We start from the raw sequence: 26,326 nt of genomic DNA, 5'->3' as shown, positions 1-26,326 counted from the left end.
TAGACTTGCATTACAACATCACAAGATATACTATGACATAGTGTTACAATATTGATAACTTAATTTATGTTGTATACCTTGTATCAGATAATTATATATACATGTATAAGCCTCTCCCTTCAGTGTAAAGTTTGGGGAGGACTTACTTGTGAACCACTTTTAGCTTACTATTTAAACATTAATGATTTTGTATTCTACATTGGTGAATGCCGAGGCTTATTTGTGGGCACTGGCTAATTTATAGATAAATATGCCGAGGGCTTCCTGGGAAATTCCAGGTATTGTATATATTATCTACAGAAGTTGATATAACTTATATATATTTATCAAGAATGTAACCCTTGGATTCTGATTCTTTATAATAACTAATCAACTAAATTAAATATATATTTACCTCAATTTCCTGTGTGACGGTGTAATAACAGGTGTCAACATATACCTACTGCCATTTCCTGTATGTATACCCAACAGGATAAATAGTTTGTTACTTATGATTCAGTGAAGATGCCGTTTGCCTGCTATCTCGTGAAGAAGCAAGACTATCAGCATTTTCTTTTACATACAAAGATTTGAACATGTGTTGTCTTTTTAATTCCTTAGTGTATATGATTTTTACTTAAGATACATGCGTATATGTAAATACAACAGCATAACATATTTTATCTTCTTCTAATTACTGTATATTACTTCGTATTAAGACAGTTCGCACAACATGTATACAAAGTACAGTATAAAGTTATTAACTACCAATGCGAGCAATATAACTTTGGACACCCAATAACGATTGCCAATTGTCAGTTCTGTAGAAGTAATTATAGCATGTAAAATGCAAGTTATCTGCCAATGTAGATTATCTCTAATTAAACATTAATAAAGATTACAAAAAAAAAATCTATATTTTGCTCCCTCAAGTGGGTTATATGTTGGAAATAAGTCAAATTTATTTATTTAAGTAATTGTAAATACGGCAGTTTAAATTTAACTGTCTTCTCTATCATAAGTATTTTATCTCTTTCCCCATAGTACATAAGGATGTATATGTCTACTGGTTGGCATTGGCAGATGCATCATAGTGTCATCAAGAGGAATTTGGAGAAAGGAGTTAAGGTCAACAGTACACATGTTTAGTGTGGCACAAGACTAACCCCCTATAATTCCTATCATTAACAGTAGGTCATATCAACAAACATGACAACCTTTATCCAAAGTAAAAATATACAAACATCATGACCATATCTTTTATATTCTGAAGTCATAAAAAGTAAATTTCTAAAACATTTCACCCAAGGATTGCTGTGAAGTTGGTCGAGGTTGTTGATCTATCTGAACAAACAAAATAATCATCCAAGCAAGCATACATGCTACTGGCAAATATTATCCCCCTACATTTGTATGAACATCTCCACTAGTCTAGGCTTCTGATTTCATTACACTTCACGAATGTTCGTGGAGTGTTATGCAATCAGGAGAAATGGCTAGAGAAAATGTATGGATGACTGATGGATACCACAAAATGGAAGATAGACCAAATGAGCCTGCACTCATTGTTTGACACTGGCCTTCAATTTTAGTAGGTAGCCAGCTAAAGGTGGTCATGATCACATGCTATCAACAGTCAACACAATGAGTTATCTTCACCATCTTGCCCCCCAAAAAAGTATTATCCAGCAATTGCAAGAAGGTAGAAGCATAAATGCCTGTCCTATACACTACATCAGCACTGAAACATTGAGCTAACATCACACTTGTTCATCATGATCACTGTCCTCCTCGAGCTCCTCCTCATTATCAACATCTTCATCCTCCTCTTCCTCTTCTCTTTCCTCTCCTGATTCATCATCACTTTCCTCTCCAAAGTAATATGGGTACTCGTCACTTGATGTATATCTATATTCATCGTCCTCGCATTCCTCTTTATCTAATTCCTGCCAGACCATATCCCAATTTCCTATGCAGTCAGGATCGTCAATGTTCCTGTGACACGCCCAGTTAACATTGAAACAGACAATAGCTTTATTACTCCAATATTCTGTCTCCCTCCCTGAAAAACTGTGTAAATACCCACTGAAATTAGGAGGTGGTACTAGCGTAACATTTGGCGGGAGAATTCCTCCAAAATGTCCAAGGCTTCTCCCCTGATTGGTGATGAATGTTAAACAATGTATCATCATAGACTGACTCCTTAGTTTTACTTGGACGATCACTTCTCCTTTTTCTAGTTCTACCTCGTAAACACCGGCCACATCAGATGAGTTTTTTTCTAAGCCATGGTGATGCCAGTAGCCATCAAACACATGTAATCCTACAATGACGTTCTCCTTCTGACTCTCATTGTATCGTGTGACAATGACTATCTTGGAAATCTGTGATCGTTTGTCGGATGTCTCAACAGTTCCATCATCGAAAGTATCCAAGAGCATGGGTACTGCATTCAGATTTGAAACTGTATTTCTTTCTATCAGGAACAATCTTTATGTTTTCTTCATCTTGCCGAACATCCCAGCAGAAAGGTGGTGATCTACTGTTTTGTAAAGACATCAAAAATGTTTTATTATTCACATCTTTATGATCTAGGAGGTATTGCCTCACTGTACTTAAGTTTTCCGCCAACAGGATATCAGAGTGACTTTCGACCGTTTTTTCCCACTCACAGTAGTCAATGTAGATCAAACGAGCAGCAACAATTAGGGAATAGGTTTGTTCTCCATTAATTTTGCTTTTCTCATTCTGGCCCATAATATAACAAATTGCAGTTTTGAGTATTGCCAATTCATTAAGGCCATTTGGGAGAGGGTAACCACCTCGAAACACAATCAAAGTATCATTACTGATCAAGTCAAGAACACAGTCGTAGGGAATGGACAAAAACTCTTCTGATTGGCTAAGTTCTTCCAGATTCCGCCCAATCAAATCCAAACATCTGTTTTTGATATTTTCTAAATAAAATTTTAGAGCAAATAATAGCATCGATACACAGTTATTTTTGTCAACACTTTTAAGCAATAGTCTTTCACATGACCTCCTCACAAACTCAACCTGGAGATAGTCAGCAACAATAAACAGGTTCTGTACATTTTCACCAGTGACCTCCACTGAACCTGTGTAGGCAAACTTGAGCAGAAGTTCAAGACTGCCGAAGTCTACATCATGTAGTTTTACATCAGACCTGTTCTGAACATCCATGTGAAGAAGGACTTTGAAGTACTCGGGCAGTGATGCTAATACATTCTTGTGGGCCCGGATACTCTTATCACCAACGTGCAGTGTGATGTCGCAGAACTCGCCCTCTTGCCATGACTTGTACAGTGACTTCAGTAAAGCTTTGGGATAGCCCGGGTTGGACACCAATTGCAACTTAAAGGCAGTGGAACTGGCATTAGAGGTAACAGCTCTGACTTCCATTTCTGATCTTGACATAGGTTTTTTCTCCAGAACTTGAAAATAAAAGAAAATATATAAATTATAAACTCATCTTAATGAAACTTCGATAATTATATATACATGTATATATATCATTCTTTTCAAATTAGATAGCAACTATGGCAATTTGTTAAAAGAAGGTTCAGATATACGTATATTTATAAGCTACTGTTGTAGCGGAAAAGCAAATGACACTTTTGACTACTTTTCAAAAGTGACATATATGCTTTTCTGCTACAATTACAGTATAGATGTATAGCTGTCATTTGATTGGATTTTGTCTCATGTTGGGAAGAAAACTGGTGAATTGTGAAAGATTAAAGATTTTTCAGGAGTACATGTACATGTAAACTGCAAAATTTTTGGAATATTGCATAAATACCGTATTTGACCTAACAAGAGGCCCAGAGGGCCTGTATCGCTCACCTGGATTTCATGAGATATGAAACAAGAATGATGATTAAGTATATTTGTCACTGGTATTGCTATGTCAATATATCATAGGCATTTTATATGGGTACGTAAGGATTTGATGTCACAAAATGCATTAATCCATGAAATAAAATTAACTTTTGGCACAACCCCATAGGGATGCTACCACACAAATGTGAGTGATAGCCATTGCTTAGTTTCAGAAAAGAAGTTGTTTAAACCAATTGACCCCTTTTAGTTTTGACCCCGCCTTCTGCACTCCGGGGGGAGTGAGGGTCAGTTCCTTCCTTTATAAAATTTTGAATCCCTACCCAAAAGGATGCTACCAGGCAAATATGAGCGATATCTCATGCTTAGTTTCAAAGAAGAAGTTGTTCATATCAATTCAGCCAAATTAACCCCTCTTGGCCCCGCCCCTCAGGCCCCCGGGGGGTCAGCCTCACCATTTGTACAATTTTGAATGCCCACCCAATAGTGATGCTACCAGGCAAATATGAGCAATATCCATTCCTTGGTTTCAGAGAAGAAGTCGCTAATATCAATATAGCCCAAATGACCACATTTGGCCCCGCCCCTAAGGACCCCGAGGGGGGTCAGCTCCATCATTTGTACAATTTTTAATCCCCACCTCATAGTGATGCTACCAGGCAAATATGAGCGATATCCATCGCTTGGTTTCAGAGAAGAAGTCATTTATATTAAGAGAGCCAAATTGACCCCTTTTGGCCCCGCCCCTCAGACCCCTTGGGGGTCAGCCCCACCATTTGTACAGTTTTGAATCCCCACTCCATAGGGATGCTACCAGGTAAATATGAGTGATATCCATTGCTTAGTTTCAGAGCAGAAGTCGTTTATATCAATTCTGTAAAACTTACCCCTTTTGGCCCCGCCCCTCAGACCCCAGGGGGTCAGCCCTGTCATTTGTACAATTTCAAATTCCTACCCCAAGGTGATGCTACCAGTAAAATATGAGAGATATCCATTGTTTGGTTCCAAAGAAGAAGTCAATTATATGAATATAACCGATAGACCACATTTGGCCCCGCCCCTCACGCCCTTGGGGGGTCAGTCCCATCATTTGTACAATTTTAAATCCCAACCCCATAGTGATACTACCAGGCAAATATGAGTGACAGGCATTGCTCGGTTTCAGAGAAGAAGTCGTTTATATCAATATAGCCAAATTGACCACATTCGGCCCCACCCCTCAGGCCCCTGGGGGTCAGCCCCATCATTTGTACAATTTTGAATCCCCACCCCATAGTGATGCTACCAGGCAAATATGAGCGATATCCATCGCTTGGTTTCAGAGAAGAAGTCATTTATATTAAGAGAGCCAAATTGACCCCTTTTGGCCCCGCCCCTCAGACCCCTTGGGGGTCAGCCCCACCATTTGTACAGTTTTGAATCCCCACTCCATAGGGATGCTACCAGGTAAATATGAGTGATATCCATTGCTTAGTTTCAGAGCAGAAGTCGTTTATATCAATTCTGTAAAACTGACCCCTTTTGGCCCCGCCCCTCAGACCCCAAGGGGTCAGCCCTGTCATTTGTACAATTTCAAATTCCTACCCCAAGGTGATGCTACCAGTAAAATATGAGAGATATCCATTGTTTGGTTCCAGAGAAGAAGTCAATTATATGAATATAACCGATAGACCACATTTGGCCCCGCCCCTCACGCCCTTGGGGGGTCAGTCCCATCATTTGTACAATTTTAAATCCCAACCCCATAGTGATACTACCAGGCAAATATGAGTGACAGGCATTGCTCGGTTTCAGAGAAGTCGTTTATATCAATATAGCCAAATTGACCACATTTGGCCCCACCCCTCAGGCCCCTGGGGGTCAGCCCCATCATTTGTACAATTTTGAATCCCCACCCCATAGTGATGCTACCAGGCAAATATGAGCGATATCCATCGCTTGGTTTCAGAGAAGAAGTCATTTATATTAAGAGAGCCAAATTGACCCCTTTTGGCCCCGCCCCTCAGACCCCTTGGGGGTCAGCCCCACCATTTGTACAGTTTTGAATCCCCACTCCATAGGGATGCTACCAGGTAAATATGAGTGATATCCATTGCTTAGTTTCAGAGCAGAAGTCGTTTATATCAATTCTGTAAAACTGACCCCTTTTGGCCCCGCCCCTCAGACCCCAGGGGGTCAGCCCTGTCATTTGTACAGTTTTGAATCCCCACTCCATAGGGATGCTACCAGGTAAATATGAGTGATATCCATTGCTTAGTTTCAGAGCAGAAGTCGTTTATATCAATTCTGTAAAACTGACCCCTTTTGGCCCCACCCCTCAAGACCCCAGGGGGTCAGCCCTGTCATTTGTACAATTTCAAATTCCTACCCCAAGGTGATGCTACCAGTAAAATATGAGAGATATCCATTGTTTGGTTCCAGAGAAGAAGTCAATTATATGAATATAACCGATAGACCACATTTGGCCCCGCCCCTCACGCCCTTGGGGGGTCAGTCCCATCATTTGTACAATTTTAAATCCCAACCCCATAGTGATACTACCAGGCAAATATGAGTGACAGGCATTGCTCGGTTTCAGAGAAGAAGTCGTTTATATCAATATAGCCAAATTGACCACATTCGGCCAACCCCTCAGGCCCCTGGGGGTCAGCCCCATCATTTGTACAATTTTGAATCCCCACCCCATAATGATGCTACCAGGCACATATGAGCGATAGCCATTGCTTGGTTTCAGAGAAGAAGTCGTTTATATCAATATAGCCATATTGACCAAATTTGGCCCCGCCCCTCAGGCCCCTGGGGGGTCAGCCCCATCATTTGTACAATTTTGAATCCCCACCCCATAGTGATGCTACCAGGCAAATATGAGTGATAGCCATTGCTTGGTTTCAGAGAAGAAGTCGTTTATATCAATATAGCCAAATTGACCACATTTGGCCCCGTCCCTCAGGCCCCTGGGGGGTCAGCCTCATCATTTGTACAATTTTGAATCCCCACTCCATAGTGATGCTACCAGGCAAATATGAGTGATAGCCATTGCTTGGTTTCAGAGAAGAAGTCATTTATATCAATAGCGCAAAAATGACCCTGTTTGGCCCCGCCCCAGAGGCCCCCAGGGGGTCAGCCCCTTCATTTGTACAATTCTGAGTCCCCTACCCATAGGGATGCTTCTGACCAAATTTGGTCAAATTCTGATGTGTGGTTATGAAGAAGAAGTCAATTGTTGACGGACGGACGGACGACGGACGCAACGGTATGGCATAAGCTCACCTTGGTCCTTCGCACCAGGTGAGCTAATAAGGGCGCAGGGCGCGGGTAATTGACAGTGGGGGCGCCCTTATTAAGATTAGTTATTCTGAAGTTTATGAAACAGACTATACCTTATAGCAGAATGCCCAAGGCTGTGGAAACGGTAAGATATTCAGTCATAAAAATATTCAAGATGAAGATATCTATTCATTATCATATAATATTAAGCTTAAACATCACTTGAATATTCCTGTAAACTTGTAAACCATGCCAGCTGATCTTTAGACCAGAGAACGTGTGTTCCACCATTTATGTTCAAATGCAACTCTTTTGTGTTCTATTTATAGACACAGGTGATTTCCCAGATCATATCAGACATCGTTTTCTTTGACCTAATAATTGATTTACGATGTCTTTTACTAGCTTTCTGTTCTGAACAAAAGTTATTTATCAACAAGAATGAAGTCTTTTACTTTATCTTCAAATAAAGATGGTAAGTTATCATTTGTATGTGTGTTTAGTTTCAGGTACGTTTTGCACTGACATGTCATCTGTAGGAATAGACAAAATGTGGCGAAAACTTGTGTTCCAGTCACTTCATTTGCTGAAGAAAACTGAACACATAAAGTAGCAAAACATTTCACATGAATTTTTACTTTTGAACACCATTTTGACACTCAGTCAAAGATTTATTTCCTTGAAAAAAAGGTAGGGGCGCCCTTATATTATTAGGTCAAATACGGTATGATTTTTTTTTTCATTTCAGTGGGGAATTCAGGCCAGGGGATTTTGTCAGACCGACCAGAAAATAAACAACACTTAACCGGTAAGGACCATCTCAGGATCATTTCAGATAAGTGAGTGCTGAGTCCCAGTGGTGGAACTTGAGAAGAAGTTTGAAATAGATGTTGTTCAGGAAAACCATGATTGTGCAATCATGTTACAAAATGGCCACCATGCATGCTGCCATTTCAAAATTTTTATGAGGCCAGAAAAAATAACAACAGTTGTTGGTTCCCCTTCCTTAACATCCTCACCAATTTCCAGTTCAATGGCACCAGTGGAACAGGAGAAGAAGTATAAAATGTGTTTTTCAAGATGGCGGCCATGGCAGCAATCTTGGGATTTCAGACCGACCCGAAAAATAACAACACATGGTCATGATCAGGACCTTCTCAGGATCATTTCAGCTCAAGGCACCAGTGGAACTGGAGAAGAAGTTTAAAATAATTTTTTTCAAGATAGCTGCCATGGCGGCCATCTTGGATTTCGGACCGATCCGAAAAATAACAACACTTAAGCTTGGTCAGGACCATCCCAGGATCATTCCAGGCAAGTTTGAAATGTGAAAAGTTTAACGCACGGCGCACAACGACGGACGAAGCATGATGACTATAGGTCATCCAGACCCTTCGGGTCACTCAGATGACCTAATAAGACATAAGTCTCGCTACGGACTCCTAAAAACTGTCCCGAATTTCCTCTGGCCCCCGACACCACAGCAGACTTGGACATTTTGACAGATAGATGTCTGGTGTATACTGTACTTACGTCAGACTGTATGGCCCAACACGGATCAGAGCTTATTCGTGCAATATGTTCATAGAATTTCGCATACGTGCAGAAATAACCTGCAAAACTATTTCGATCAAATACTTACTGCAGATAGAGCCAATCACTTCATCATTCAACGTATAAGTGGGAAAATGTGGAACTCTCTAATGGTGGAGGTATGGTTGTGATACAAACCAAAACAAAAAATATGGCCGCTGTGGCCTGGGTCATTCTCCAGCTGTTCCTGTTTTTTGTGAAACACAGCAAACGACACCCTTTATGGGCGCTCATAAATATATGCATGGTGCTGCTGGCTCCAGCCATTGCTGCTTCTGACAGTTCGGCTTCAATAGAAGTGAGACTTTGTGATAAACTAAGTCACCAACCTAAGCTGTCAAAATCTGACAGCTCATCGTCATCAGCTGTGTCTATTGACTCGTCTGATGTTATTGCTGAAAACATTCAGGGTAAATTTGCAACTGTCGGACAGAAGAAACAGGCTGATGGAAGGCTACATATGGTGAGCATTTCGACTTCTTAATATACGTGGGTTATATTAATCTTGTTATATTTAACATAACAGTAAACAGCTGTATGCCCTACTTAGAACGAATGTTCATACCCTGCCTACACTGCTACGACGACCATCTGTCAGAAATTGTCCGTCCATCGTCCATAGCTACGGCTACGTTATCGCAGCCACATCCTACTTAGCCCGAGTTTCCTCTGGCCCTAACACCATGTCCTACACCAGACATGGTGTCAGGGCCAGAGGAAACTCTGGTTATATCCTGCTACTCTTCAGTGTCACGCATACCCTTTCTTGGGAGAAAAAGATGCATATATTCGCTCATAAATTTTATGTGTCAGTGTTTGGTTGTGCAAATCTTATGTGTAACGTCAGAGGAAGGATAATGTTGTTTGACGGAAGTCTTACATATTACACAATATGGTTCATGCAAACATTTCATTATGTACTTGCTATACAGATCTCTAGAGTTTTGTATATTTTCTTTGCCTGTATGCGTAGCTATCATCAGATTGTGGTGAGGATGACGAGAAAGAGTATGCTCGTCTCCCTGGGGATTGGATTGCAGTTTTCCACTACTCTGAGAGAAGTGTTACCTCTGACAATGCAACAAGGGGCTGTCCCTCTGTCATAGACAGGGTACGTATTGCTGCTCCATTATGATCTACAGTAATCATCATCATCATCATCATCATCGTCATCGTCTAATTCTGAAATGTCTATAGCTACTAGGCAAAGTATACAAAACATTGCATCATGCATGTACATGTAGATGTAGAGTTATCCACACATACATGCAAGGTTGAGCTACATGATGTTATATATATACAATGTGCCATAGTTAAAATCCAAGTATTAAAACTGTATATAGTACAAGTAATTCATCATCCTTGAAAATTCCAAGCTTAAGGGTAACATTCAGAGAAGATCACTTCTATGAAAATGCATCAAGAATGCAACATTATTGAAATTCAAAAATGACCATTGGTAACAGGGATAAATGAAAAGCCATACTACGTTAGTAGCATGACATATATTACATCAAGGCTGAAATAATCAGCTAATAAAAATATAACACCCATTTTATTCTTATCTTTGATATAGAAATATTTTTTCAAGGGTCAAAGATTGATGATTTGTATGCAAATGTAACCATGTGTCCTGATAAAATAATAGTAACACTTATTCTGAAGAGTTCGGACTCTCTATATCTGATTTCGTTTTTGTTTGTACATCAATGACACTGAAAAATGCTTATAAATGATTTAATCTTGCTTAAGCATTTTTCGTTGATTTGACGTTATCAACTCATATCATAAAATGATGTCGTGGTTTGTAATGTTGCTTTTGACTGGCTGATACAGCAGCCTAATAACTTCGAAGAGAAAAGAGTTTGTCAATAAAAATGGATTTCCATAAAGATTTTGTACAGCTATTTAATAAAACACAAAAACAAAAAAAACTTCATTGTCATCATTTATTGAGAGTATATCCTCTGTTTTTTGTGTCATAAAAATAATAATTTTAAGTTATAATCCTTAAAATAACAAACTGTTGGGATGAGAAACAGTCAATACAACTGTTCAGAAGATTCTAATATGTACAAAATACAATAATGATCTAACATTTTTTATTGTTATTTAGATGCAGAAGGCTTTGATGTTTGGAGCTTCAGCAATAATAATCTTGACTTTGAACCCCAAAATTATTAAAGAGGTATGTAAATGTGGGAACCAGAAAGTCTGTATATGATGAACAAACTCAATTCAGTTGACATGATATTAGACCGCATGATGAGTACATGTACATTTGGCTGTGGAATATTGGCATTTAATTTAGAATAGATTTAAGTTAATAAATGATCAATAAAACAAAACTTTGACCAGAATGTATCATTTACTTTTAGAAATATAATTTTTGTGATATAATTGTATTCAGAATTCCCCCCACATGATTAGATTGAACCAATATATCAACTTAATCAATCTGATTAAAATGCAGATCACCATATACACTGTGATACAAAAAAGATCAAAATTATGCTCACTTGTACATAGTGTATAATGGTTATCTGTGTTTAAATAAGATTTACCTTATGAAATTTGAATACTAAAACAAGATGAGACTTTACAAATTCCTAACAGTCCATGAGAGCTTGGAAACTTATAAAACAAATTGTATAATCACTGGAAAATATTTCCTTTTGTTCAGCAATTATAACATTATAACATGTAACATCCAACAGCAAAAAACAAAGGCCGATTTATTATTTGATGTTATTAAGTGGCAAGATGTCTGTTAAATGTGTGATATATACTATTTATAATAATATACAAATTGTGTTTGGTATTGTCAGCTTGAGGTGAAGCAGTTACTGGCCTACCCTGTGGTGGTAGTGGAGTCCCTGGAAAACATCACTAACTTTGTGGCTGTGTTAAGGAGGTGAGTTAGACGTGGATAGATGTGAAATATTATGAAAAGATCTGTACATAATATTTAAACTCTAAAGGTTGACAGTACAGGTAAAACTGATAGATATTTTATGATTCAAAAGAAAATGTATATCAAGATCCCACTGAATCCTGAAATATTTTATGGGGCGGGCTCCACAGGGATCCAAGGATAACTACTCTCCATGGTCAGCAGTGAAGCAGGGTCTAGAGTATTGTATTTACATGTCTTGACTGGCCGGTAGTGTGAGATTTGTGGTTCATAGTTGCTAATATTCATACACAATATCTGAATATTATGTCAGATATAGTTATGACTGACATATTCCAAACATTTTATCCCAGTTTGCTTTGTGTTTGAAAACAATTTTTTTTCGATTGAAACAAATAACATGTTTATCATCGATTAGAAAAACTGATTGACTTTTCCCACGAACACATAAACATTGATGTGGTACAAGGAATACTTTACAAATTTGTATAGCTTGTTTTAACAGCATATCGAAATGTGGCTGTTTCCATTAGAGCTTAATTTGATGGGTAAACTATACATGTGGAGGGTATTTCTGAGATTGATGTATCATTTTTAGCTCACCTGGTCTAAAGGACCAAGGTGAGCTTATGCCATACCGTGAAGTCCTGCATCCTTTGTCTGGCGTCTGTCATCCGTCTGTCCGTCCGTCCGTCAACAAGACTTCTTCTTCATAACCGCTGATTGGAATTGAACAAAATTTGACTGGTAGGATCATTATTGGGTGGGGGACTTGAAATTGTACAAATGGTGGGGCTGACCCTCCTGAGGGCTGAGGAGCGGGGCAAAAAATGGTCAATTTGGCTTAATTGATATAAACGACTTCTTCTCTGGAACTCAAATGTTGGATATCGCTCATATTTGTCTGGTAGCATTTTTATGGGGTGGGGATTCAAAATTGTACATATGATGAGGCTGATCCCCTGGAGGCTGATGGGCAGGGGCAAAAGGGGTCAATTTGGCTAAATTGATATAAATAATTAATCGCCTGGAAGAAAGCGATGAATATCTATCATATTTGACTGGTAGCATTCTTATGGGCTAGGGATACAAAATTGTACAAATGGTGGGACTGACCCCCTGGGGGTCCTGAGGGGCAGGGCAAAAAGGGGTCAATTTGGCTAAATTGATATAAATAATTAATCGTCTGGAAGAAAGCGAAGAATGTCTATCATATTTGACTGGTAGCATCCCTAGGGGTGGGGATTCAAAAAACTATAAACGGTCCAGCTGACCTCGGTGAGCTGAAGGGTGGGTCTAAATGGTTCAATTCGGCTAAAGATATATAAACGACTCCTCTATAACTATTTGGCAACAATGTTAATGACTTCTTCTTTGGAACTAAGCAATGTATGACATTGATATTTCAGTGGTAACATCCCCAGGAGGCTGGGATTCAAATTTATACAAATAATGGAGCTGACACCTCTCCCTTGGGGTTTGGGGTCTTTACCCACCCTTAAAGACTTATTACTGTTGTTTTATCTGTGAAACCATTCAGATCCCCACATAGCCTTGCTGGGCATCAAGAGATGAACACAATCCTGATGTAAAAATAGGCCCAGGTTGAGCCGTTCTTTCCTCACCCCAAGGGACTTATAACTTATTTAAATACAATCATGTTGAATCTACAATCATGTTGAATCTTGACTTTGTTTCTTGGTTATATCTTTGAAGCAGTTGAGATCCCCACAACATAATAATAACAACAATAATAAGGTGAGCGATACAGGCCCTCTGGGACTCTTGTTTAGTCCTCTTCCGTACACCAGTCCATCTGTCCAGTCAGTTTACCACACCTTTTTTTTCAGTATAAAAAGCTACAAATCAAATTTCAGGGTTTTAGGGCAAAGTCAAGGTCACTGTTAGTATTTTTTTTAGTGGGGGCTGGTAGGGGACATACTGCTTTAGCAACACCCAACATGCTTGTTTTTTGCACATGTTCCATAAATACCACATATATATATAAAAAAAAACAACAACAGTGCATGTGAGAGAAATTTCAAAGCCAAATGTAATTTGCATAGTTAGCATAAATTTTCCCCTTGTGTAAATTTCCACATTTACGCAGGGCGGTACCACAGGGGCTTAAGTGGCATGATTTTATAAATGATAGTCCATATATATACCGGTATGTATTATAGTGTCGATAAAATTGTGCCAAGCCCCTGTGGGCGGTACAGTATTTGAGTCTGTTTCATCATTCTATCATAATTATGTTGTTGCAGCAAGGTGAAGACCCGGGCCAAGGTGACCATTCACAAAGTACTGGCTTATTGGCAGGTAAAACAGTTCACACACTGTAGTAGTCAATGAATATTGTACACTTTATTTATTTTACAAAATTGAGAAACAAGTTATATCAACTAATATTAATCACTAATGTTGGCTGGGATGGAAGCCCGCCAGGGATCTTATTGGGGGAGGGAACTGGAGTGCCCTTGGAAGACCCACTTGGTCGGGCAGGTGACCCCATATACCTACTCTGATGTCTGATTGGGGAATCAAACCCTGGCGGCCTTGGTGACAGCTTGTGTGTGACCACTGTGCCACCACACAGCCCCAAAATAGCTCAAAATTCATATTTGATTGGATATTGATATATATATATGTATTAATAATATTGACATATTAAGTATAAGTATTCTTACTAATGGTTGTTGATTCAGGCCTTTTGATTTCATTTTTGCTGCTAACATATATATATGTACTTATCTTATCTTTGGATAAGAGAAGTAGCCTCAGGGTTGATGAGACCTGGGTTTGACTATGAAATAATCTAAACAAAATATAGTATAATCGAGTAACATAAACTGTGACTGCCCCATACCAATGATACCAATATCAAAACTTTTGATAATGCAGATGATTAAACATGTCAATTCAAGTATGTGTAACTGAAAAATGCCTACATCTCTGTTGCAGAAATTCCCCACATTGACTCTCTGGGCCACATGCGGCCGGCCAAATGGACGCAGCTTTCATGAGTGGGATGGAGTTATCTGCCTTGGTACTAAAGAAGAAGCTGGAGACCAAGGCAAGGTTTGTAAAAATATTTTATTTATGACAATTCAGACAACTAGGTTTAAAAAATGTTAACTATTACCAAATGTTTATTGAATGAAGAAAACTGTTCACTTTGTTTCTTTATCCAGAAATCACATTTCAGCTTTAAACATTGTTTTTTAAAAGTGAAAGTTACATCAAATCTATAATGGAAATAGTGATGTTATAATGTGTTGTGCAGTATGATCAAAATCATTATCTAAAATAACAGGAACAAAAAATTGATTGAGTAAAAGAATAGCACACGCTGCAATAAGATATTCAGGCATGAAGTAAGGAAAATACGGTAGTAACAAATAGATATTTCAAACCTCTGTGATGGACTCGAATAAGATCTTAGGACTAAAGCACCCAGGAATAAGAAATTCAGGTATAGTTTGGGAATATAAGACTTTCATGCATTTTTGGGGAGAAAAACATGCACAAGATGACTTTTAGGCATACCTTAGGACATTATGACATATATATACATATTATATATATATATATATAGTAAGATTTTTTTATTGATTATGTTCATTCTTCTCCCTAGGCGGATCCAGCGCAGTTCTGGAACTTTTTCTACACAGCGGCTTTTTTGCTTTTGTTATTACTTGTGATGAAAGCACGAATGAGAGATGGACACCTCAATGGGACTGACGATGTGGAGGTGTGTGAAAAAGAAAAAGAAATAGGGAAGAAACTTCAATCTGTATTGTTTTAGCTGCTTTTCAAAAAATGACTTTGAGGAGATAATGGTTCCAAAATGTTTTTGCATTTTTAATTTTTAATTTTTGAAGACATTTTTAATACATAAATAGATAATAACCTCACTCGCACCCTCACACACACACATCAGTTCCAGAATGTATGGTTTGCAATTATCATCGTGATCATAATATCCTTAAGATCTTTCATCATCCTAATAGCATCCTCATCATCATCATCATCATCATATCATCATCATCATAATCACATCATCACCATCATAATCACATCATCTTACAAATCAGCATACTCTCATCATCATACTCTCATCATCATAATTTCATCATCATACTTAACAACATCATAATTTCATCATCAAACTAATCATCTTCATAATTTTATCATCATACTAATCATCTTCATAATTTCATCATAATATCATCATCATCAACTACAAAGATAAATACATAGAAAACCATACAAATTCCTATAACTGTGTATATATTCTGATAAACATACATACACCCTCACACACACGTACATATTCAGTTTCCTGGTAGCCTGATCAATCCTGTCGAGGGCTCAGTTTCTGTGTTGGTCATATCAACTCTAGCCATGATAAATACCACTTACATGCACACACATACACACAGTTGGGAAACAGGGAAAGGGCGTGAGGTTTAGTGGAGGGGGATAGACAAAGAAGGATGGGACCATTTAATACATAAAATTAAATTATACATTGTATGATAGGAGATGGGAAGTAATTATTAACTGCTTATTTAATGGGTATCAGCACCACAGCATTGGAGAAGAAAGAGATATGGTAATTATAAGTGACGAGATTTTCCCCCAGTTTTTCCACTCTTTTTCAAACTTTTTCCTACAGGCTTCTCCTTTACTATTTGCAATAAATTTTTGTGACTCATAAAATTGTTTAAGAGCACTAATCAGACCATTGATGTTTAAAGACTTGTGAAAACATCACATTTTATAAATATATTGTTTGATAACAAGGAGAATTTCATTGTCAACTTTACAGTTATTAAAATTTTGAGATAGTAATCCAAAAATAAAAGATTGCTTATTGAAATTAAATGGGATAAAAAGAGCATCTAATAAAATTCTAAGACTTTCTAATAAGTTCTGAAGTTCACAACATTCCCACAAGATATGTACTGGGTGTGATAGTTTCAATTTCAGAATCTTCTCACCCAAGATAATTTTAATGAATCTATAAAAGCTTTTATATTGATCATTTTTTAAACCACCATTTAGATAATCTTGAAAAAATCATTTCTCTTTTTACTTGATCTGTTTTGCTATTCCACAAAAATTAAAAAAGAATGGAATTTAAGGGTTGAAGTAAACTGTTCGTCAGGACTAGGGAGTGAAATATAAAGATGGTTAAATTGTGAAATGAGAAGCGATTTAATAATATGGATTCTACCGATAGGAGTCAAAACTCTTCTTTTCCAGGTTTTAAGTAGTGACTTTAATAAGTTTTTTGTCAAAATTCAGTTTTGGTATCTCATGTAAGTTGACATATGGAATTCAATCTCCAATAGAGTGAATTTGTGTTTGCCCCATTGCAAATTAAGATCTGGTAGGAAGGTATCATCGCTGAACTTTTTACTACCTATCCAGATTACCTGTGTTCTTGAAACATTAATTTTAAGACCAGAAATTTTAGCGTATAAATTAAGTGCATTAACTGATTCTTTAAGAGATATCTCGGAGCCTTTTAATGCCAAAGATGTATCATCTGCATATTGTGAGAGTAGGATCAGACTTCTATTGACTTCAATGCCTGTTATATTTTTATTATGTCGTAATTCCAAAATGTTTTTAATTTATGCAGTAAGAGGTATTTTACATTGGTGAAATAATTTATATTTTTTCATGTATTAAAATCTTTAATCTACGATATTTACTATTTCGCCATTAATTCCAACATTGTAAGACTAGCTAATAAAAATTTAATTATTTCAAATAAAATCTTCAATTGTATAAATTGATAATTATTATGATAAAAGATGATAATGTAAAGTGTTGACAAAAAAATCCACTTACATGTCATCCATAGATTGCCTTAAGAAAGCTTGCCCACCAAGCCCTGTCTAGGATGATGACAAGGAAATGGCCGCGGAGTCAGGACCAGGAAATATGTGCCATCTGTTTGGACTACTTCACACCAAAGCAGGTAAAACTCTACCCTGTAGCAGTGTGTGCCAAACAGGTATGACAATCTGACACACTACCACTTGGGAAATCCTATGTTCAATACATAAGAAACATATTTTAACATTTAGTGAGATCTAGAAAGAAATATTCTGGTTTGAAGGTTCCTTTTCAGCTAGGTAAAGGTAAAGTTAACCCACTGCTACAATATTAATGGTAAAATATAGGACTTTTTATCAGTACTATACACATTTTGATGCCATTTTGTTCTACTTTTTTTTAGAACGTATATAGTTCAAGAGAAATTTAATAAATCTGTTAGAAAATTGTTAAGAAATAGTATATTTAATGGGAAAGGCAGTATTTGTTTCCCCAACTTCTTGGATCTATTTCTGTACATCTGCGAGGATCTACTAGAGTTCTTATATTGTTAAAGTGGTAAGTCCTCACAGGTATACTAAGATTTGGTTCCTTATCTTTAAAACAAATTTTACGAAAACATTTAAGGTCATCTAATAATGTGACAAAGATAAAATAATGAGACTTAATTGAGTTGATGTTACCTAAAATCAAATACCTGCAGGACGAGATTGCTGTTTTATATTACTTAGATCACAACAATTTAAATTTTCATGAAAGTTAAGAATACTTTGGAACATATACATCAAGGATGGAAGTCGTAGACCAAAGATTTTAGTGTAATTTTTAACCACATTTATTTCTACTTTTTTTTCAGAAATTACGAGTTCTTCCTTGTGGTCATGAGTTCCACACAAAATGTGTTGACCCATGGCTTGTCAAAAACCGCACCTGTCCACTCTGTAAACTCAATATTGTAGGTAAGTCACTAGAATGCTTTAACAGAAGAAATAGGCATGATTAATGGCTGTGAAGAGAAGACCAAGACCTTCACATAGATAAGAGCAAGCTTTTCGTCATGAATTAAGACAAATAAATCAAAAATGTAACAAATTGTAATAGGGTACTTCCTATGTGTACTTGGAATACTGTATACGTCTTTTAACAATAAAAAATAAAATCCATGTTTTCAAAAATGTTTAAAGCAGTACTTTTTAAGTTATGAAAAAATTTGCTGATTTTATTAACAAGGTATCTATTTTCACGATTTTATTCTATCCTTCAAGAAAAACAATGATAAAATAAAAATAAATGAAAAATAAAGCCATTTAAAAATTTGAGCCAGCTTGTTCTATTTGTTCACTGGCAGATGAAAGTAGTTACATATTTTAACGATTTTATTCTAAACTTCTTGGACAAATTCGATAAAAGAAAAATAAATACAACTCTTTGAAAATTATCACATTATTATTATGTTGTTGATATTTGTTTTAAACCAGCTTCATTGATTTGCTTACTGGTTGTTGAAACAAATTATCTGAAATGTTGTTATCTACACTATAATTGTATTCAAGTTTGTAAGGTTTTGGGGTCATCTGAATAGCAAATCTAGTGATATTTTACAAGCCTATACATGTAGTTGCACTTTAACAGATTGAATTACAGTGTACCTTGATCAATTGTTAGTACAAAAATGTATGTACTACAGCCAACCATTGGCAATGCTGTTGACGCTCACAAGTGTCTGTCATATTTGTGAATATATCATTTAGTTAACCTTTAAGAACTACGTACATTTCATGGTTAAAAGAACAGGGTTTAAATGTGTAAAAAAAGTTAAATGATACCTTCCGCAGTTCCAAAACCCTAGAGTCATGATGACAGATAAATATACTAAACGAAATGAGTGGGGGAAAATCAAAATCTATGGCTTTCTTGTTCTGGAAGAATCCGTTTGTATTTATTTTTTAAATTCTTTGAACCATTGATTTGATAACATTTTTACAGAGAAGATGGCTGTCAAGTGAAGAAAAGTGCTATTAGGAGCTCAAACAATCAACCATTTTACTGGACCAGCGAATGTTAGAAGTGAAACGTGGATATTTTGTTTCAGGAATTTATGATAAATCTACCACTGTAGATCCCCACCGTGTTGTAGTGAGCTTCCAGCTGAATAAACTCTTCCTTAACACACACCTGATTCTCCATCAGACCAGGGTGACCCTGTATCTAATCAGCCTTGAACAGTTAATATTAATCATTGTTGCAATGCACATACATGTATATGGAATTTCTGATTGTGATGTACAGAAAGAACATTTAGTGTGCAACACAACTACATAGTCCAGAGAGAGACCAGTATCGCTGGGGTCAGTTTAATTGTTACATGCATTCTGTGATGTGTGCTGCCTGATTTCTTGAACCGGTGATCCGCCATTCCACTTTTACCTATATTCCAAAAATCTTTCTTAAATTCCAAGTATCGATGAATCATTGAATGTATCTAATCTTAAAAGTTTCAGGATTAATTGCAATCATGCCATCTTTCATTTCACACTACTATACCACCATTTTAGGAACGTTTATTTTCTTCTTAGCATGGTAAATAATGTAAAAAATATTTACAAGATTTTCTGACGTCTCCATAAAGGTATGAATGGAATTTGGTTTTCAAATACATGCAGGTGACCGAAGTGAATCTCATTTTAGGCGCTACACTTGTATCGACATGCAACTGTTTCTTATGGCGAGGTTAATTTCTGTTGTTCGTTTCATATTTTATGAAATGGGTATCTTATTGGAATTTGTGTTTTTGTTGTTCCAGTTGAAGCTACCAACCTTTCAGGGAAAGTTTATGATTCTTGAATATATTTCATTTCATAAATGTATGATCACCTTTACAAGTGTTACAAACTTAAGTATAGGCACTGAAATAGTACAATGGGCAATTTGTGAAATGGATTTAAAGTTGGATTGTTTTCCTCTGTAGAATATTGAGGTCTTTCTAAAAACGTTTTACTTTACTATTTGTTAATTAATTCTGTTATTGAGTAAAAGCAAACGTTTAGAAAGACTTATTACACTGCGTTTAATTCAGCTGGAATGATGTAAAATTCTAATTCAAACCCAAATTATGAAATAAAATATATGTATTTAATGTAACACTCTCGTGCACAAGATTTTGTAGAGAGTTTTTGCTAATTTGATTTTGCCAAATGTGTAAAAAGCAATTTTCCTTTAGAAAACTGGAATTTTAAAGAATTCAAATTTTCTTAACGAGAACAGTTCTATCAAAAGTTATTTATAAATTTTACTGAAAAGTACATAGATTTAATGCATTTTCTGAATTTATTTAAGCATTGAAATGCTCTTAGTTGGAAGTTATGGGCTGATGAATGCCAACTGGACAAAGGCAAATTTAATGAAGCGCACTATTTGCCAAAATATAAAGGGATTTTTTCAGTACAAATCTAGTCTGTGAAGTACAATTTGCTGTTTACCATTTATAGTATAATTCATACATATATAAACATTGTATGTGTATAAGATGTGCTGTATTTTCCTACAGATTAATATAGTACATGTAATTATTTTAAAAACATCCCAAACTGAATATTATTTACAATGACCCCGTTCGGTTATCCAGATCATCAGTTGTCTCAGTGAGACGTTCCTGATTGCGTATACCTAGACGATATTATCCAGTAAAGTACAAATATATGAAAAATCATATTTCTGTACCTAAATTCAGCGACTTATATATATTCAGACAACGGATTTTGTAAGATTATCTACAGACATAGGAATACTACAGAGAAGACACTAATTACATTATAAAAACATAAGCGAATACCAGGTTTGGGTATGAATTTAATGATACTTGTGAAATACACTACATGTATATCTATAGGCCAAAAGTGTTGCAATAAAAAACGGGAGGCGAAGTAAAGAATTTTTAAACGGCTTCGGCAAATCTCAGAATGCTTCTTTGATCAATTTTTATTTTGAAATCTGATAAAAAACATAAATTATTATATTTTATATTTTGTTAAAGTATAACTTATATTTTATATTTTGTTTAAGTATAACTTACTGACATATGTACCCCGGTTTGTTGTTATTTATTCATAAAGATTCGGTGTTGTCTGGACCCCAGCGAACAACACTTATATAGTTATATACTATAAGCATACCCAATTTGGCGCACTCACATTATAGCACAAACCAAATTAAAACAGATTTGTGTCATGATGAGTTGGTGCTACCGCAATGCTTTTCACACAAAACAATGTACAGAAACTGTAATCGTAAGTTCGGGGGACGTTTCAAGTATCATAAGATTATTGCTAAATTGTATATGTTTACAGTATCGTAATGTTATTATTAAGATAATATTTTCACTTTGTTGATAAAACATATACTTTGGGTTGTTTTAAGTTATTCACTTTTTAATGGGGCGAAGTTTTTTGTTAGCATATCAACCAATCACATATATCAACAAAAATGAACATCAGGAAAACGTGCCAAATATGACACACAAAAGTAGATTAACAGTTTAGTATAATTAATCACCGAGTGATATATAAATTTAATAAGGAATTATGTGGTCATTGTTTCGTTGAAGATATTATGTAAGATACATATCGTCAAATATTCTTTTTATACCTCATTTTAGCTGCAAATACCAAATGTGATTGAAAAGTGGTGATTTGAAAAGTGATGATTCGATATGGTTAATGAGCTTATCATCTACATGTGCATATATATACAAAGAGGAAATGATTTTGGTATAACATGGGCATTTATTTGTAAAATTTGTTCAACTAGTCAACAATGAAACGTTATAATTACAGTTTTTGACGGCCTAGCTGTTTCTGTTCAAAAGGAATGTTTTTTTTTTTTAATTTTTGCTCTTGATGTGATTTAATGACTTCGCCATATACAGTTGTAGTTAGTGTATGATGATATCAAGATATTTCAAAATAGCATATTCTTATTCCTGCTCTTATTAAACTAATACGACACTTAATTATTTACTGTATTAATTAGCACACATTAAGCAACAGACTGGCTGTACAAACAAGAAAAACACTGCGAAATTGGCAGTAATATAGAATATTTGAAACAAATACAAAACTGTACCATAAGTTATTAACTGAATAAATCTGTTAGAAAAATATCTTGCAACATATCGAAGATCATTAACTCTAGTTTGAAAGATTTTTTTTCAAAATTAGACTGAAAGTGTCAAATGCACCTTCCTCATCTGATTGAAAGAATGATTGGTCGTCGTTCATTGTTTCAAATTAAAATTTTTATGTATGTGAGAAGTAGTCATTTTTTATTGTATTTTGGCGACTTTTGTTTTGTTTTTTAAAGTAATCTGTCGATGTGTGATGACAATGATTTTACTGGGTTCACTACTATTATTTTACCGTTGTTTACATATTTACCTGTTGTTTAGTGCAATCATTTTCATATTTAATTCTGGTTTTAACCATTTATTATTATCGAGATATTATCTAATTTGTTCATGTGTCAAATCGAGTGAGTTTTATCTGTTATATCACTAGTATTGCGTATATTGGTGTTCGTCTATATACTTATATAGAATCTATATGCTGCCCGATGCTTTAAGATGTACTGTTGTTACGTGAATTGATACAAATCTGAAATATTTCAGCTTGTAACTTCCTGTTTATAATGTTTTGATTGATATATTCTTCCGGGTACTGTCAAAGATGCTATAGCGCCGACAGTGTAAACACAGATTGTGTAAATAAAAATCAAACCAAAAAAGTATCGCTCGTTAGACCGAAAGTTACGTAACAAATCTTCGTGACGCAACTTTTTATGAATTCGCTTTGAATTAAAAAAAAAACTCAACCTTTTGGAAGGTAGTAAAAGCTAAAGTATGTAACGTTTGGTATTGTATAAAATATTCAGCACCATTTTGTTGTTTTCAGTTAATCATGATGTCTGTTAAGGCGGCGATATAGCATCTAATTAACAAATAATAATTAAAAAAATAAATAAATGAAAATATTAAAACGGATAAATGTGTGAAACTGAGGATAAGTTTAAAATATAACATTTTTGGATCTCGGAAGGGGAACATGTATGGTTTTACCTGTTTAAATCGCACTTGACCCACTGACCCAGCCTTTCACCGTCCCTGACGCTCAAGCAGTTTTGAAAAAAAAAGTTGCTAGCACTATGATGACATAAACGGTTCAAGTAAGCTAGTTTTTGTGAGGAGATGGATTGCAACAGAAAATGATAGAGCGTGCTATTAAGGGATGGGGCGCCTACTTTTAGTTTAAGGTCCTGTCGCGCTTACAAGAATTTATACCAGTGGTTCCTGGTGACGACCCCGCGGGCAGGTACACATATTATATACTTGTCAGCCCCAGGATTACAAGCTATACACATGTAACTCTGGCTCTGATATAGGATATACCGGGTATGGTGTGAACGCCCCAAGGGAATAAACAAGTCGCGGTAAGCTGTCGGTCGCCGAAACAGCAGTTATACTGTCTCCATAGTTAATGATTTTGTTTCCACGATAAACAAGAATGATTAAAGTAAATAACTTTCAAGTTCTTTCTATTACTGATAAGGATGTTTATATGACATGATTCGAAATCTACCACATCAAAAGTGCCAGCTCAGGTAATTTTCTTTGGAAGTAAGGGGTTTGATTTTCTGCCTCGAAAACTTGAAATTGTGTTAGAATTGAAATGCAAGTCCATTGGTTTTGATTATAAATATTGATACGAGACATCTTATTTCATGTTCTCTTCCCAACTGTGAACAGTACATTTTAAGTAGATACTGTTTATAAGGTTAACGTTATCATCATCAAAATGACTCCCAATTGTCTATCTTATAAAAACTATACATATCTATGTTCGCTTAGTGAAGTGTTAACATCATGTATAAATTAAATGATCTTTTTTCTTCAATTTGATGTTATAGCAACCATTTTAGGAACTTCATGTTGACGGATAGTTTATTTTAAGTTTTAAGTAGATAGATAATTTATTTAATCAATGGTAACATAGAACAAGCATTATATTTTTAGGACAAGAATATGGGTAGATATTTGTAGAGGGAATTGGTACATAACCTACATGTCAATACGTTACATCTTCATAACTTATAAACATAAACTATTTAATTTATCATATACATATTTTATAAATACTGATAAAATATTGATAATATACATAACTTCTCACAATGCCTTCATTGTTCCTTTTTGCATTGTCTCCTGAAAGCACGGTCACGATGCCTTTCAGAACTGCTGGAGATGATTTGTTCAACGCTTTGCCTTCCTTTATTTTAGCATCTGAAACAAATTCATATGAAATATGTTATGACGAATTACAAAGGAAGATTTTCTATAAAAAATTAGTTTTCGAGAAAATCAACAATATATAAAAGTGAACGGGAGGTATATATACAGTATATAGTTTTGAAGGCTGCATATTTAACAACAAGATTAGAGTGTTTACATTTCTAATGCTAACATCTTGTAATGTTTACATACTGTACCACGTTGTACACATGTAAAGCTTCGTGACTGTTCTACAGATGCTCCATTTCGTAAATAAGGGAATTTATCTCCCTTATCTTCCATATTTTACTATTTATAGTTAACAGCTCTACTGATTTTTCCCCGAATCGTCATACTTCAGATAGGTACCATACTGATATAGGTGATTTTTAGTTTTTATTTATATTCATCGCTTACACAGGTATTCGATGTAAGAGTTTTCTGAAATGAAAATTAACTTTCCTTTAAAATGAAATGAGTCAGTAAATAATGAAATCGTTAAAAATGTTCCCTTCGAAAACCGTGCCTCCCTGACTGATTCATTCAAGTCGACAATGAAATGTAAATGTACCTATTTTTTTACGCCCAATCAAAATCGGACAGATAAGCGGATTAATAGCTAACACAACAACAGTTCTTGCAATTAGAGCAATTGTCATTTAGCGGATGCTCCAAGGCAAACATCTCTAAAATAATAATACTGCTCAAATAGGTACATTTACAATGTTTTCACACGAGAACAATTTTAGCTGTTGCATTACTTATTTCACATATTAATAAATTTTGAGATCAAAATGTTTTGAAAGGCAATATCTTTATTAATTTTGAATGCTTTATATTTACGGTAAGACTGCTTAGCTAGGTTAATGATCGATGAGAACCTTACCCTATATTAACAACACCTACATTGTAAGTCCCAGTGATATTGGCCGTGTCCAGTGTTGCACGTTTATCATAATAATACATGTGTATGCTATATATATATATGTTATACATACCGTTGTCATTTGTCTCCCATATGATGTTACAGCAATGCAATAAATCTACATTGATAGATCTGACCTTGGCTTTGTATTTATATTTTAGGGGATTATTTTGATAAATAATCCACGTACTTTTTATGTGATCCTTTTATCGGGGATAAAAGAGGACATGAAGTGTTAACGATGTCAGTTCGTCGCTACGCATCCCACTCATAATCGATGATACATCTTTAGAACCACAGAGTAGATTTGTTTCTTACTGACACCATAGTATCACAACACCAATTTCCAAACCTGGCCACATTCTGGTGGTCAATTTTAAAGGATGGTAAAATACATTTGACCCTTCTGTACAAGATATTAATGTCAGAAAATGACATATATATATAAATTATGCATTACATGGCCATACGATCATGCACGATCATTACATCTCCGGTAGGAATGACATGCATACAATGCGATGATGCATTCGGTATTTGACCCCAAACATCAGTGAAATTTGCTATATATTGAGCATTTACCTGGATTTTGTACAATGGATGAATTAGTTCTATA

General features: G+C 35.7%; 2 protein-coding genes across 3 annotated transcripts; one reads left to right on the top strand and one right to left on the bottom strand.

The window, feature by feature from the left end:
- Nucleotides 1-1,915: 1,915 nt before the first annotated feature.
- On the bottom strand, nt 1,916-17,588 carry LOC117332594 (kelch-like protein 28). 2 transcript variants are annotated; one of them, XM_033891567.1, is made up of 2 exons: nt 17,480-17,588; nt 1,916-3,434 (listed from the first exon to the last, which is right to left on the bottom strand). In XM_033891567.1, exons 1-2 carry the CDS (start codon nt 17,484-17,486, stop codon nt 2,398-2,400), a joined length of 1,044 nt encoding a protein of 347 aa, XP_033747458.1. In that variant the 5' UTR covers nt 17,487-17,588; the 3' UTR covers nt 1,916-2,397. The 2 variants fall into 2 exon arrangements, with proteins under 2 accessions (XP_033747458.1, XP_033747459.1); XM_033891568.1 differs by lacking the exon at nt 17,480-17,588 and adding an exon at nt 8,750-8,792.
- On the top strand, nt 8,798-25,846 carry LOC117332593 (RING finger protein 215-like). The gene is made up of 10 exons (XM_033891566.1): nt 8,798-9,163; nt 9,674-9,811; nt 10,817-10,888; nt 11,529-11,614; nt 13,882-13,936; nt 14,579-14,695; nt 15,252-15,368; nt 17,493-17,609; nt 18,324-18,426; nt 19,454-25,846. Exons 1-10 carry the CDS (start codon nt 8,822-8,824, stop codon nt 19,471-19,473), a joined length of 1,167 nt encoding a protein of 388 aa, XP_033747457.1. The 5' UTR covers nt 8,798-8,821; the 3' UTR covers nt 19,474-25,846.
- The last annotated feature ends 480 nt before the right edge of the window (nt 25,847-26,326 follow it).

This window comes from Pecten maximus, chromosome 8, assembly GCF_902652985.1.
Source record: "Pecten maximus chromosome 8, xPecMax1.1, whole genome shotgun sequence".
In the NCBI taxonomy this organism is placed as follows: domain Eukaryota; kingdom Metazoa; phylum Mollusca; class Bivalvia; order Pectinida; family Pectinidae; genus Pecten; species Pecten maximus.
The sequence above is the reverse complement of the archived record's forward strand: the minus strand, read 5'-3'. Positions and strand labels throughout refer to the sequence as shown.